Source organism: Pogona vitticeps, chromosome 1, assembly GCF_051106095.1.
Source record: "Pogona vitticeps strain Pit_001003342236 chromosome 1, PviZW2.1, whole genome shotgun sequence".
Classification (NCBI taxonomy): domain Eukaryota; kingdom Metazoa; phylum Chordata; class Lepidosauria; order Squamata; family Agamidae; genus Pogona; species Pogona vitticeps.
Window position 1 is genome coordinate 319,681,822 of NC_135783.1, and position 13,016 is coordinate 319,694,837.

The following is a 13,016-nucleotide window of genomic DNA, read 5'->3' on the forward strand; positions in this document are numbered from 1 at the left end:
CACTTTTGTCACTTGCAAGTCCTATGTATATCTCATATCTTCCATTTGAAATCAATCCCTTTGAATGTGTATTCAGAAAGTATGGCTTCTCTCCATTCATATATCTCTGCACAGTCCCAGAAAATGCTAGCAGTGATTTATCTGTTACCACCACCAAGTATTCTGGGGTTCTTCTACTGCTGGCCACTAATCTATCTCCTCCCTCTACACAGTGACAGTCTGAGTAAAACTTGTCATGAGCTACCCCAGGGCCCAGGGTTGTCTGTCTGTCTGCCTACTGTTGTCACTAGTAATACTGAGGGCCTCATAGCTACTATCAGCTGTGCATCATTCTGCTCACCATATATGTCACTGCCATTGCTGTGCTGGCATATGCCATAGATTTTAAAAAAAAAAAAACCAACACATTTTCTCAATCAAAATAAAATGCACGCTGTTTTGCTATTTAAACTTGCAAAAACGGAAACCTGCTTAGAACCCCTCTCTGTCCGTAAACCTAAAAAGTGCAGCACTACTTCCAGACTTTCTCTCTTTCTGGTAAACTGTTGTTATAAATACTTGTATTTAGAACCATAGATTTGAAGTAATTTCCTTCCCCTTGGAGTATATTAGATCTATTAAGACTACATGATAAAAGACAAAAATGGGAGGGACCTAACAGAAGCAGAAGACGTCAAGAAGAGGTGGCAAGAATACACGGAGGAATTATATCAGAAAGATGTGGATATCCCGGACAACCCAGACAATGTAGTTGCTGACCTTGAGCCAGACATCCTGGAGAGCGAAGTCAAGTGGGCCTTAGAAAGCCTGGCTAACAACAAGGCCAGTGGAGGTGATGGCATTCCAGTTGAACTATTTAAAATCTTGAAAGATGATGCTGTTAAGGTGCTACATTCAATATGCCAGCAAGTTTGGAAAACTCAACAGTGGCCAGAGGATTGGAAAAGATCAGTCTACATCCCAATCCCAAAGAAAGGCAGTGCCAAAGAATGCTCCAACTACCGTACAATTGCACTCATTTCACACGCTAGCAAGGTTATGCTCAAAATCCTCCAAGGTAGGCTTCAGCAGTATGTGGACCGAGAACTCCCAGAAGTACAAGCTGGATTCCGAAGAGGCAGAGGAACTCGAGACCAAATTGCTAACTTGCGCTGGATTATGGAGAAAGCCAGAGAGTTCCAGAAAAATATCTACTTCTGCTTCATTGACTATGCGAAAGCCTTTGACTGTGTGGACCACAGCAAACTATGGCAAGTTCTTAAAGAAATGGGAGTGCCTGACCACTTTATCTGTCTCCTGAGAAACCTATATGTGGGACAGGAAGCAACAGTTAGAACTGGTCATGGAACAACTGAGTGGTTCAAAATTGGGAAAGGAGTACGGCAAGGCTGTATATTGTCCCCCAGCTTATTTAACTTATATGCAGAATACATCATGCGGAAGGCTGGACTGGAAGAAACCCAAGCCGGAATTAAGATTGCCGGAAGAAATATCAACAACCTCCGATATGCAGATGATACCACTCTGATGGCAGAAAGTGAGGAGGAATTAAAGAACCTTGTAATGAGAGTGAAAGAGGAGAGTGCAAAAAATGGTCTGAAACTCAACATCAAAAAAACTAAGATCATGGCCACTGGTCCCATCACCTCCTGGCAAACAGAAGGGGAAGATATGGAGGCAGTGTCAAATTTTATCTTCCTGGGCTCCATGATCACTGCAGATGGAGACAGCAGCCCTGAAATTAAAAGGCGCCTTCTTCTTGGGAGGAAAGCGATGACAAATCTGGACAGCATCTTGAAAAGCAGAGACATCACCTTGCCAACAAAAGTCCGAATAGTCAAAGCTATGGTTTTTCCTGTCGTGATGTATGGAAGTGAGAGCTGGACCATAAAGAAAGCAGACCGCCGAAGAATTGATGCCTTTGAATTGTGGTGCTGGAGGAGGCTCTTGAGAATCCCCTGGACTGCAAGGAGAACAAACCTATCAGTTCTAAAGGAAATCAACCCTGAGTGCTCACTGGAAGGACAGATCCTGAAGCTGAGGCTCCAGTACTTTGGCCATCTAATGAGAAGAAAAGACTCCCTGGAAAAGACCCTGATGTTGGGAAAGTGTGACGGCAAGAGGAGAAGGGGACGACCGAGGATGAGATGGCTGGACAGTGTCTGCGAAGCAACCAACATGAACCTGACACAACTCCGGGAGGCAGTAGAAGACAGGAGGGCCTGGCGTGCTCTGGTCCATGGGGTCACGAAGAGTCGGACACGACTAAACGACTAAACACACACAAGACTACATGAATGGTATAAAAGGGGGATGAGGCTTCAAATAAAAGATGGCTAAGCTGAAGGTCCATGGTGTGGGGTATTGTTTTTCATGTGATTGCTGGAAACTTTTAATCTAGAACACAGAACTGGAAAGATGAGATGAACTCCCTGGGTCATCAAGTCTAACCTCTCATCAAGGCAAGACATTTAGAACTAAGGCACCCCTGACAGATGGCCATCTAGCCACATTTTAAAATCTAAATTGAAGTACAGTAGGTCTGCCATCCTGCTCCAAATAAATGAATTTTAAGTCAGTATTTTCCAACCGGCGGGTCATGACCCCCAAGAGAGTCACACAGTGTTTTCTATGTGCCATTGGTCATCTTATATATGTTGTAGCCCTTGTTAAATAATTGATTCCTTGACCTTTTGGAGTGAGATGTTAAAGTTGTGTATACGTATGTAAGAGAAACAGGCCCTTTAAGGCAGGGGTCTCAAACATGCGGCCCGGGGGCCATTTGCGGTCCGCTGGATGATAGTTTGTGGCCCCTGCCTTGCCTGGCCCCCTGAAGTGCCCACGTGTCCTCTGCTGTCAAGAGTCAAAAAAAGCCTCGCCTCGCTCGCCGGTTGTCTCCCAAGACAGCCCCTCTTGCACTCTCCATCCAGAACTGCAGCCTGCCAACCAACCCGCCTGTCTGCCAGTTGGCAAGCTGCAGTTCCAGATGGAGGGTGCAAGAGGCCCTGTCTTGGGGGAGAGCTGGCAAGCGAGGAATGCTGCTGGCCATTTTCCCCGAGTGCCCTAGCCGCCACCAAGCAATGCCTGAGAGCGGAGCTCCCTCCCGGCCCGTCCTTGAAGAGCGCCTCCAAGCCGCCATCAGCAGTGCCGCTGCCGCCTCTTCCAGGGAAGCGGCTCTCTGGCTCTCTTTCTCTCTCGGCACCCCCAGCACCAGCCCAGCCAGTGCCCGTCAGTGCTTTCTCCTCCTCCTCCTCCTCCTCCTCGCAAAGTTTGCTCCTCTGTTGTGGTAGGGGTAGCTGCTGCTGAGTGCGCCTTTTTTTGAGGGGGGACCCTCAGAGGAAGATTGCTGGACCTCCGTGTGTGTGTGTGTGTGTGTGTGTGTGTGTGTGTGTGTGTGTGTGTGTGTGTGTGTGTGTGTGTGTGTGTGTGCGCGCGCACACACACACACACCTGTGGGGGCCCCACCCCGTTCTGTTTAATTTTGCGGGTACCCATGGGGGCTTTTCTCCTTTGACAAGGCAATTCTATGAGGGTTTTTTTTTAATTTTACAGTATATTGTGCCCTCCTCCCCCTCTCGCTAGGCGGTTGCCGGCACTCCCTCCCTTCTCCGCTTCGTTCTGCTGCTGCTGCTGGTGGTGGTGGTAGTGAAGAAGGAGCCGGAGGGGCAAGGGCTCACGCGCCCCTCCTCCTCCTCAGAGCGCCAGCCGGGCTAAAGAAACTTCTGGGCGGCTTCCTCAGGCTCTTGCTCCACTTGGCGGAAAATCTGATGTGGCCCAGCCTCACCCAGACTCTGCCTCCAGCGGCCCCCAGGTAAATTGAGTTTGAGATCCCTGCTTTAAGGGAAAAAGAAGCCTCCACTTTCTGAGAAGGGATGGCTTTGCCTCATTACAAATGCCTTTTCATGCAAATATGGCAGGGGGGTGTCACAGGTTAACTTTACTATTATAAAAAGCGGTTGCGACTCAAAAAGATTGGTAACCACTGTTTTCAATATTGTGTTAGGGAACATTACACTTCTGGGTTGGCAGCTGAATATCCTCTCCCAGTAATAGATCAGAACAGGAGAAGGGACAAGGTCAAATCCCTCCTCAGGTAGGAAGCTGAACGGGCGACTTTTGGCCTATTAGCGTCTCAGTCTGAGATATTTCATAGCACTATTGTGAAGATAAAAAGGCAGGAATGCAAGAGTGAAACAGAGAAATAGCAGTATGGCATCCCAAAATTATTGCATTCCTACAGTACAGTACAATTATTGCATTCCTTCGCGAATACATTCCTACAGTACCTTTAACTGAAATAAAGTGTTTTGTGCTACCTTGAAAAAATTTATGCTTAATAGAATATCTTAGCGGCACAAGACAGTCTGTCATTTCTGTTGTCCCAGACCATTGTGGTTTAATTTAATCACCTGAATAGCAATGTTTAAAGTCAGCAAGAGAAGCACTGCTCCATCTCTGCTTGGGAAATAGTCATGCTGCTCAACCACTGAGGCAAGAAGATGTTTACAACCCTTGGAAATGACAGGACTGAACCTGAGCCAGGATTAACCTGGGTTTTGCCTTGGTAGGAACTTTACATATTTAGCTCCAGAATGTGTAAAAATATGGCAATGTACACAGTTGTTCTTCTAGCATACAGAAGAATATCTTCCTTTTCCTCACATGGTATTACAGTGAGGCAGCAAGATTTGCAAAGGGAAGACAGGTCTAGATAGGAATTTGGCAGCATTACCCAGAGTGTTTACTCGGAAATCAATCCCATCGTGGTCAATGCTGCTTCTTCCCAAGCAGTCCCGCGAAAAATTGCAGCCAATGCATTTTCCCCGATTTGTTTCACAATTGTCCTTGTCCGACATGGCAGCACATCTAGGATTTTGCTAGGGTTAGAGGGTCCAATTCCCCTCTTGGGTACCACGGCCCATAAAAAAATGTTGGTCCTCGTGCCGCCTAATGTCATCATCATTCAAGTCTTCCTGGGTCGCACCGCGGTGAGAGATAAAGGAGACTCGGCAGACACCTTAAAATAAACGCGTTTCTATAAAATCAGGAGGAGAAAAGAGCTGCCCGACAGGAGCAGATTTACCTCAGTCCGGCGGTACAAGGTGGCCTCCCCAAAAGCCCCCCGGCCCAGGACGCGGATGGGAGCGTAATGCAACTCCTCCTGCTCGCCGGCCAGGACAGGACCAGGCCGGGGGCCGCTCCTGCTGGACGAGTCGTTGTCGAAGTCGGAGTTGATGGAGTCACAGTGTCTCTCGTACTGGTCCAAAGACATGGCTGCTCCGCTCCGCTCCTCTGCCTGGGGCTGAGGCAGGGAGCGCCGGAGGCAGGGGACTCAGGGGGCCGGCCGGGCAGGGATCGAGATAAGCCGCGGCCCCGGGACGATGGGCAGCTTCCTGCTGTTGCCTCAGACGCCGCCGCCGCCGCCGCCGCCACCACCACACAGGCAGATGGGGCTCCCGTTGTGCGCAGGCGCGCACCCCTCTCCCGGCCTCAGCCCAGAAAGTAACAGGGTCGCCCCCACCCACCCGCACTGCCCCCTTCACGGGCCTCCTCGAGGCCCCGCACCCCCCAAACGCTCCATGTCGGCGGCTTCTTCTTCTGACCCGGAACCACTTCAGCCCGCCGCGTTCCCGCTGTCCGGCGGGCACCCGCACAACCGGGGGTGGAGTGGCGGGGCTGTTGTTGTTGACAGAGCTAGACGGGGGGTGGTGGGGGTGGAAGCGACACAGCAGGGACAGGGGCTGGAGGGGGCTGCGGGAAAGCGCGGGTGGAAAGGAAGCGAGGTGCCCTCCGAGGAGGCTTTCCGTATGCGAAGAAGGAAACCGGGATAGGGCCCTCCGTCTCCCGCACCCCCGTCGCCTGTCACGATCCGTGGGCAAGACTCTCCCACTCCCGGGGGGCGTACTAAACGGCCAGAGCATGTCCATTGGTAGCAGTGGGGAAGAGGTTGTCTGGAGAAGACCCGTAGGAGACCGACCCTAGGTGCTTTGACGGCCGCTTGGTATATCACTGGTCCCACTGAAATCCGTGCCAGGTTGGACTTGATCTACGTATGTACGAATAGATCAAGGAGTAAATACAGGGAATCGGTCACACGGATAGAAACCGGTGATTTATTTTCGGCGTTATTACTGCATTTCAATTCTTATTTCCCCACGCTTGTTTGAATAAAATCGGTGCAAAGATGTTCCTTCAGTACCCGCTATCTGGGTGTGTATGTGGTGGTGAGATATATGGAGATTGTGCTGTCAGTGACCACAAACCGTAATGGAGACATACGGTATTTCACCGACAGTGTAGCAGTGCTTGACCTAAACTAGTGCGCTGCTAGCGCTGCTCTTGCAGTGTATTTATATCCTACTAGAGGTAGTCGGCTGCGATGGGAACATAATGCTGGATGAGGTAAATCGCAGGTTTTTAAGGATTGCGTTCGATGGAGTCTAGTCATCTGAACTGGCATTCGTACCTCCCCTTGTTTCATGTGATCCTTAAGATAGTTCCCATCGTTAGTCCATGCGTTGTTCAATACTTTTTAGTACTTCCTGCTGCTAATGTATGAAGAAAGGTGAGACAAATCTAGATTCTCAACTTGTTTTTTTTTTAAATCCTTTCATTGGCAAAAAAATGTGTTGCATTGGTTGCAATACTCCCATTCTCTCAAGACGTTGTAATTTTTATCCTACATTGAGAACATGAAGAATTGGAAGGCTAGAGCTGTTTGTTTTGGACATCCACATCTTTTAATTGTGGGTGAGAAAAAAGAACTTTTTGCAATTATTCTCCAACAGTTCTCTCCCTGCTTAAGTCGGGTGTCCCCCATTCCTCAAAGGGAATAATAGTTAGCTAGCTTTTGTACACGGAGTGAATAAAAAAATGTAGATGCTTTGGACTCTTATCATCAGTCACACAGAACCTTCTGGAGTTTCGAGTATTGTGTCCAAAATGCTAGGAATACAGGACTTCCCTTAGAAAATAATCACAAATATTTAATTTGAGAGAAAAATATGTAAGTGTTCAGCAGTTGTTAGTAAAGGACTATAACTTACATCACCCATAGGATTGAAAGCCACCGATGGAATATTTACAAAGAATTAGAATTAGAGCATACCCTTCTGCAATATATACCATTTTTGTAATATGGTGTTAGTCTCTACTGGGGTGTAAACACACACACACGCACGCATGCATGCATGCACGCATGCACACACACACAGACATACACAGCCACACACACACACACACACACACACATGTGCCTTCAAGTCGAAACCAACTTGAACTGTGATGCAGTGATTAAACTACAATACTACAATCAAGCCTCTGCTCACCACCTGAGTTTGATCCCAATGGGTTCAGATAGCTGGTACAAGGTTGATTCAGCCCTTCTGAGGTTGGTAAAGTGAACACCCAGCTCACTGAGGGGCAAGTTGTTTGCAATATTATGTTGTAAATTGCCCAGAGAGTGCTCCCAAGCACTATGGGGATATATAAGTCGAAACAACAAATGAACTTATAGGAACCTAGTAGAGCTTTTAAGGTGAGATATTTAAGCAGTAGCTATAAAGTTCCACACCCCAGTGAGTTTCCATAGCTCAGTGGGCATTTGAACCAGGCTTCCTGAATCCTAATTCATCACTCCACTATGCCACACTATCCACATATACAGTATTATAAAAGCAAGGATACGCACTAGTATTGTTGCACTGTCTTTGGAAAAGTTGCTGCATGGTCTCTATGCTGAGCACATTAGTTAATATGCATTAGATTTAGATTAGGCATCCTTCAGTCTTGAGAGACTATGGTAACGTGTTCTGTATGGAGAACTTGGAACAGGGTCTAGTGTGGCTGAGAAGGCCAATTCGAGAGTGCCAGTCCCTTCCACACTGAAAACAAATCCAATCTGTCCCCTGTCCAGCTCCCTGGTTTTGCTGGTTTCGGGACTGCCTCTTTGCCTTGGCCTGCTGGACAAGTATCTCTTCAAAATGAGAGAGGCCATGATGCACCGCCTGCCTCCAGGCTGAACACTCAGATGTCAAGGTTTCCCATCTGTTGAGGTCCAATCCTAAGGCCTTCAGATCCCACTTGCAGATATCCTTGTATCACAGCTGTGGTCTCCCTCTGGGGTGATTTCCCTGCACTAATTCTCCATACAGGAGATCTTTTGGAATCCGACCATCAGCCATTCTCACGACATGCTCAAGCCTACATAGACGGTCGCTGTTTCAGTAATGTATACATGCTTAAAATTCCAGCTCGTTCTAGGACTACTCTATTTGGAACTTTGTCCTGCCAGGTGATACCAAAAATCCGTCAGAGACAACACATATGGAAGGTGTTCAGCTTCCTCTCCTGTCATGCACAAAGGGTCCAGGACTCACTGCAGTACAGGAGTGTGCTCAGGACACAGGCTCTATAGACCTGGATCTTGGTATATACCGTCATCTTCTTATTAAGCCATACTCTTTGTGAGTCTAGAGAATACAATAGCTGTTTTGCCAATGCATTTATCCAGCTTGGCATCTAGGGGTGTTAATACACCTTTTTTCGGGAATTTCAGCCAGCCCTTCATTGTTGTTTTAATTGCTGTCTTTTATTATTCATAAGTAACATTTAATGACAATGTCCTAAATGTATTTGTTAATCCTAAACAGAGTAAACTGAGTCAATGGAATTTACATAACTCTTGTTTGAAGGTTGCCTTTAATTCACTGGGTCTACTGCTGGAACTAACTACTGAATTTAACCCAATTTTGTCTATACATTCTAGTTAATCAGGACTCAAACTAACTGATGTGTTTTCTTTTGAATATTAATTATAAGTTGACTGATCCATTAAAGCATATTCTATAATATATGTATTAGTTCTTTAAGGATTAGCCATAAGACTTTTATGTAGAAGAGGCAATTTAAAATTACATTGCAATGAATAAAAATATAACTAGTGAATTCAACTCTCTGTAGTAAATGCAATTTGCTACAAATGGTCCATTTTAGATACTTGTGCTATAGCTTGCAGGAAATATTTAATATGATGCAGAATGGTAAGCATAGTAAGCAGAACCTTGTGTTATAACATAATAAACAATTGCCCATGTAAGACTAAATGGATTGATGCATTTGGATTTATTGTCAAATATAGCAGTTCACTCCCATATTTCGTTCTCATTTGGTCCATCCTTTCAGAATTGCTGGTTATTGCTTTATCTACAAGCTGTCTCACAATCTGATGTACTGATTAAGAAAATATGGAAATTTTCTATTAAAAATTAGTAATGACATTTTATTCCTTAAAGACCATCTGCACTGTGTTTTTAAAGCCTTGCAAGGGAAGAGCAATAAAGCCTACCTGAATTGCCCACGCTGCGTATGCAGACGTTTCTTGATCAAAGGCAACCCAACTGGACTGTGTGTCCATATTAGAACAGTATTGTAGACATACATTCCAATATGGTACAAGATCAACTGTTGTTGTTGTTTAGTCGTTAAGTCGTGTCTGATTCTTCATGACCCCATGGACCAGAGCATGCCAGGCCCTCCTGTCTTCCATTGCCTTCCGGAGTTTGGTCAAACTGTAATTGTAAAACTGTAAAGATCAACTGTAATTAAGCATAATTAAGCACTAGTCAGCCTCGCAATGTTGTATTTAAAAGATAACTGGCACGATATGTTTGGTGATGTGAATGCAGTAAGGCATTTAAAAACAGATGTCTTTATGAAATACAAATGCTGCTCATGCAATGTAACAGGGATTCCTATTTAGCTTTTTTTGATAGGCAGATAAAAAGTAAAGAATCCATGGATCCTGGAAATAGAAAGGCAGACTATTTCAAAGAATTACAATTAGAAAACAATTTTGTAGCATTTAAGTTTGAAAGGTATTCAAGCAAAGACTTGAGAAGAATGTGATTCCTGAAGACACTGGGAATTTCCCTCTGAAAGATTTGCCAGCTTGTGCTTTTAAATTAGCCTTATTTATTTTACTCTCAGACATCAAGACTGATTTGCTCCGTAGTATTAAAATATGGAAATCTAGAAAGTAGATCTAAAACAGGCCTGTGTTGCAAGCTCCCTGTGTAAAAAACTGATACATATGAAAATACCAATTTTACTGATTGTATTGCCTTACTCTTCATAGCCTCATGCAAGTAGTTAAATTTTTCCCAGTCACAATTGATGCCTCTGGAGTGAATGAGTTCATTACTATAATAGGGCACAAAGAACTCCTTTCCCCCATTTATGTTTCCACACTGATCTATTCTGAAATGTGACAAAATATGCATCTATCCACATATGTCCAAGCAAAAGGATAGATTTTCTTCAAATGTAACCTCTTCATAGCAGCAACATGTCTCTATATCAATTTGTTATATGTACTACACGAGTTTTTGTTTATTTTTATTGCAGTAGGTGGGCAAGCTCGAAAACTCCTAAAACATATACCACGTGAATTAAAAAACAATAAATCACATGTGCTGATTTCTGCAATAGATATAATTCAATGCACAAAGGCAGCATGCTCAAAATCCCTACAGCTACCACACGCAGCATGAGTTTTAAAAATGTACGTATGCAATACACCTTCCCTCCAAATGCCTCCTTGGTCCCATACTTTATCCATGGAAAAGGCATACACAGAAATAGCTACCACTTCTCAGATTATATCATGCTGTATTGAGTAACTGCATGATATAATTGCCTTTATGGGAGCATCTTGCACAGGTGGCCTCTCACATCTATCACATCAGATTCTGACAGGTAGCTATAAGGATTTCTTTACAAAGCTCATCCCTGCCCATACAGTGCATGAACAGGTAATGAGGAGTAATGTAATGTAGCTATTTTCTATATGCTGCACCTCCATTAAATTTTTTTTTGTCACAGAGGCGCTATGCACATACACAAGTGCAACCTTGTATAATCATTAAGTGCTGCTAAACCTGTTCTTTTACAATATCCAAATTGCAGCCTGTGCACTCAATATGAGCTTCTACTCTCTCCACTCCTCAAATACAGAATTCTACACTTACAATACAAAAACCATTCTGTGTCAACTGTCTCATCCCAGATTTCAGCTCATGTCTTGGCACAGTAAGTTTTTGCTCTTATGCTTTGAAAAGACAATTCCACTTATCTTCATCATTCATGCCAAAAGCCAAGAGCCATTCCAGCATTGGTTTGAAGGCCATAGGATGCTCAGAATTATACAGAGAGGTCTAAGGAATTACTTTGAGATGAGGCAGTACATATTAATAGATAGGATGTTTTTCTCTGTCAACAATATATGTAATGTATGAATGAGAAAAAGTTTTGTCTACCTTCATTTTGCTGTTACAGAAACTGAAGTGCATTTTCAACTTCTCTAATAGAAGCCTTTACTGTTACTTGTAAAAAGTTTTTTTTATTGTAAAAGTGCTTGGTTTTCATTTAGTTCTTCAGAGGTAACTGATTACAGTGGTGCCTCACACAACGATGTTAATTGGTTCCAAAAAAATCAACGTTGTGTGAAACATCGTTCTGTGAAACACCATTTCACATAGGAATGCATTGAAAACCGGTTAATCCGTTCCAATTGGAACGGATTGCCATCGTTCAGTGAAAATCCCCATAGGAAACATCGTTGAGTGAAACAATGTTTCCTATATTGGAATGTATTGAAGCCGACTCAATACATTTCAATGCCTTTGCGAAGTCCTTTTTCGCTCCTGTAAAAGTGTCTTACAATGCGAAAAGGGAGATCGGGAAAGGGCTCTTTGATCTCCGTTTGCCTTTTAAAGTTCTTCCCGACCTCCCTTTTCGCTCCTGTAAAAGTGTCTTACAATGTTTGGAAGCTGTTTTAAATGATTGCAATGGTTAGTTCACCTCCTGAAACCTATGCAAACTGATTTTGGTGTTGTTCTGACACTTCCTTAATTTATGATGATTTTTTGTTTTTTCCATTGGAAACCATTAGACAGACCATCCAATGGTTTCCTATGGAGAAAAAACAAAAAATCATCATAAATTAACGAAGTGTCAGAACAACACCAAAATCAGTTTGCATAGGTTTCAGGAGGTGGACTAACCATTGCAATCATTTAAAACAGCGTCCAAACATTGTAAGACACTTTTACAGGAGCGAAAAGGGAGATTGTTGTGTGAAAATCCCCCATAGGAAACATCGCTGTGTGAGGCAGCAAATTTAACAGAAAAAGGCATCGTTGTGTGAATTCATCGTTGTGTGAGGCACTCGTTGTGTGAGGCACCACTGTAGTTGGCAAAGTGCTTTACAAGTTTGATTCTGTAACTTGCAGATCATTTAATTGAAGAGTCTCCTGAGTCTGTTGTTTGCAGTGAGTGTGGTATTGTGAACTGTGTTCTGGGTTCTGTTGCAGGTTTTCCAGATTAGCGTTTCTATTTTCACAAGATTCTTTTTGCTGCATAAATGGGTAAGAACTGTAGTAAAGAGTGGTATAGAAATGATAATGTACTGAAATATGAAAGCTGGAAGAAAACAGGTCCTTAAGTAAACTCTTATAAAGGAAATGAAAAGAGATTTGCAAGAAAAAAATCTGGAGATTATTTCTCTTAACAAAAAAATTCTTGGGGAAAATTGCAAATCGCATTTTTGAACGAATTCTCCTGGTTCCTCATAGGTTTTCACTTAGCAAGAGTTAGGAAAGTCAGGTCAAGCTACATTAAAACTATTGAAGCAAAAATCTCAAATAAAGGTTAATCTTTGGCAAACTGAAAACAATGACCAGGGGAAGCAATTTCCAAAGATGCTTCTTCAAAACAGGGAGAAGAAACAAACCAACTAGTTCTATGGTTTCATACTATTGTTTGTCTCTACTCTCTTTTTGTGTTTGTGCATGAAGACTTTTCATCTTTCTCATTTTTGTATCATGTTTTTGCCCATATTTAAGTAAAGAGAAATAAATGTTTTTGCTTTGATGGAAAGAACACCTTTTTTTAATGTGCTTTAACTGGAAACAGAGCTGGCATAAATGACCAACTTAGCTTGGACTTCTAAAGCCAGT

At 43.8% G+C, this 13,016-nt stretch overlaps 1 protein-coding gene across 1 annotated transcript in view; it reads right to left on the minus strand.

Annotated features, from left to right (window-relative positions):
* The window catches only part of NEK9 (NIMA related kinase 9), a 52,583-nt gene extending 47,126 nt beyond the window's left edge, over positions 1 to 5,457 (minus strand). Inside the window, exon 1 of the mRNA XM_020793923.3 lies at positions 5,084 to 5,457. Coding sequence (XP_020649582.2) covers positions 5,084 to 5,272 — 189 coding nt within the window. The 5' untranslated portion in view covers positions 5,273 to 5,457. The remainder of the gene's footprint in view (positions 1 to 5,083) is intronic.
* Positions 5,458 to 13,016: the final 7,559 nt, after the last annotated feature.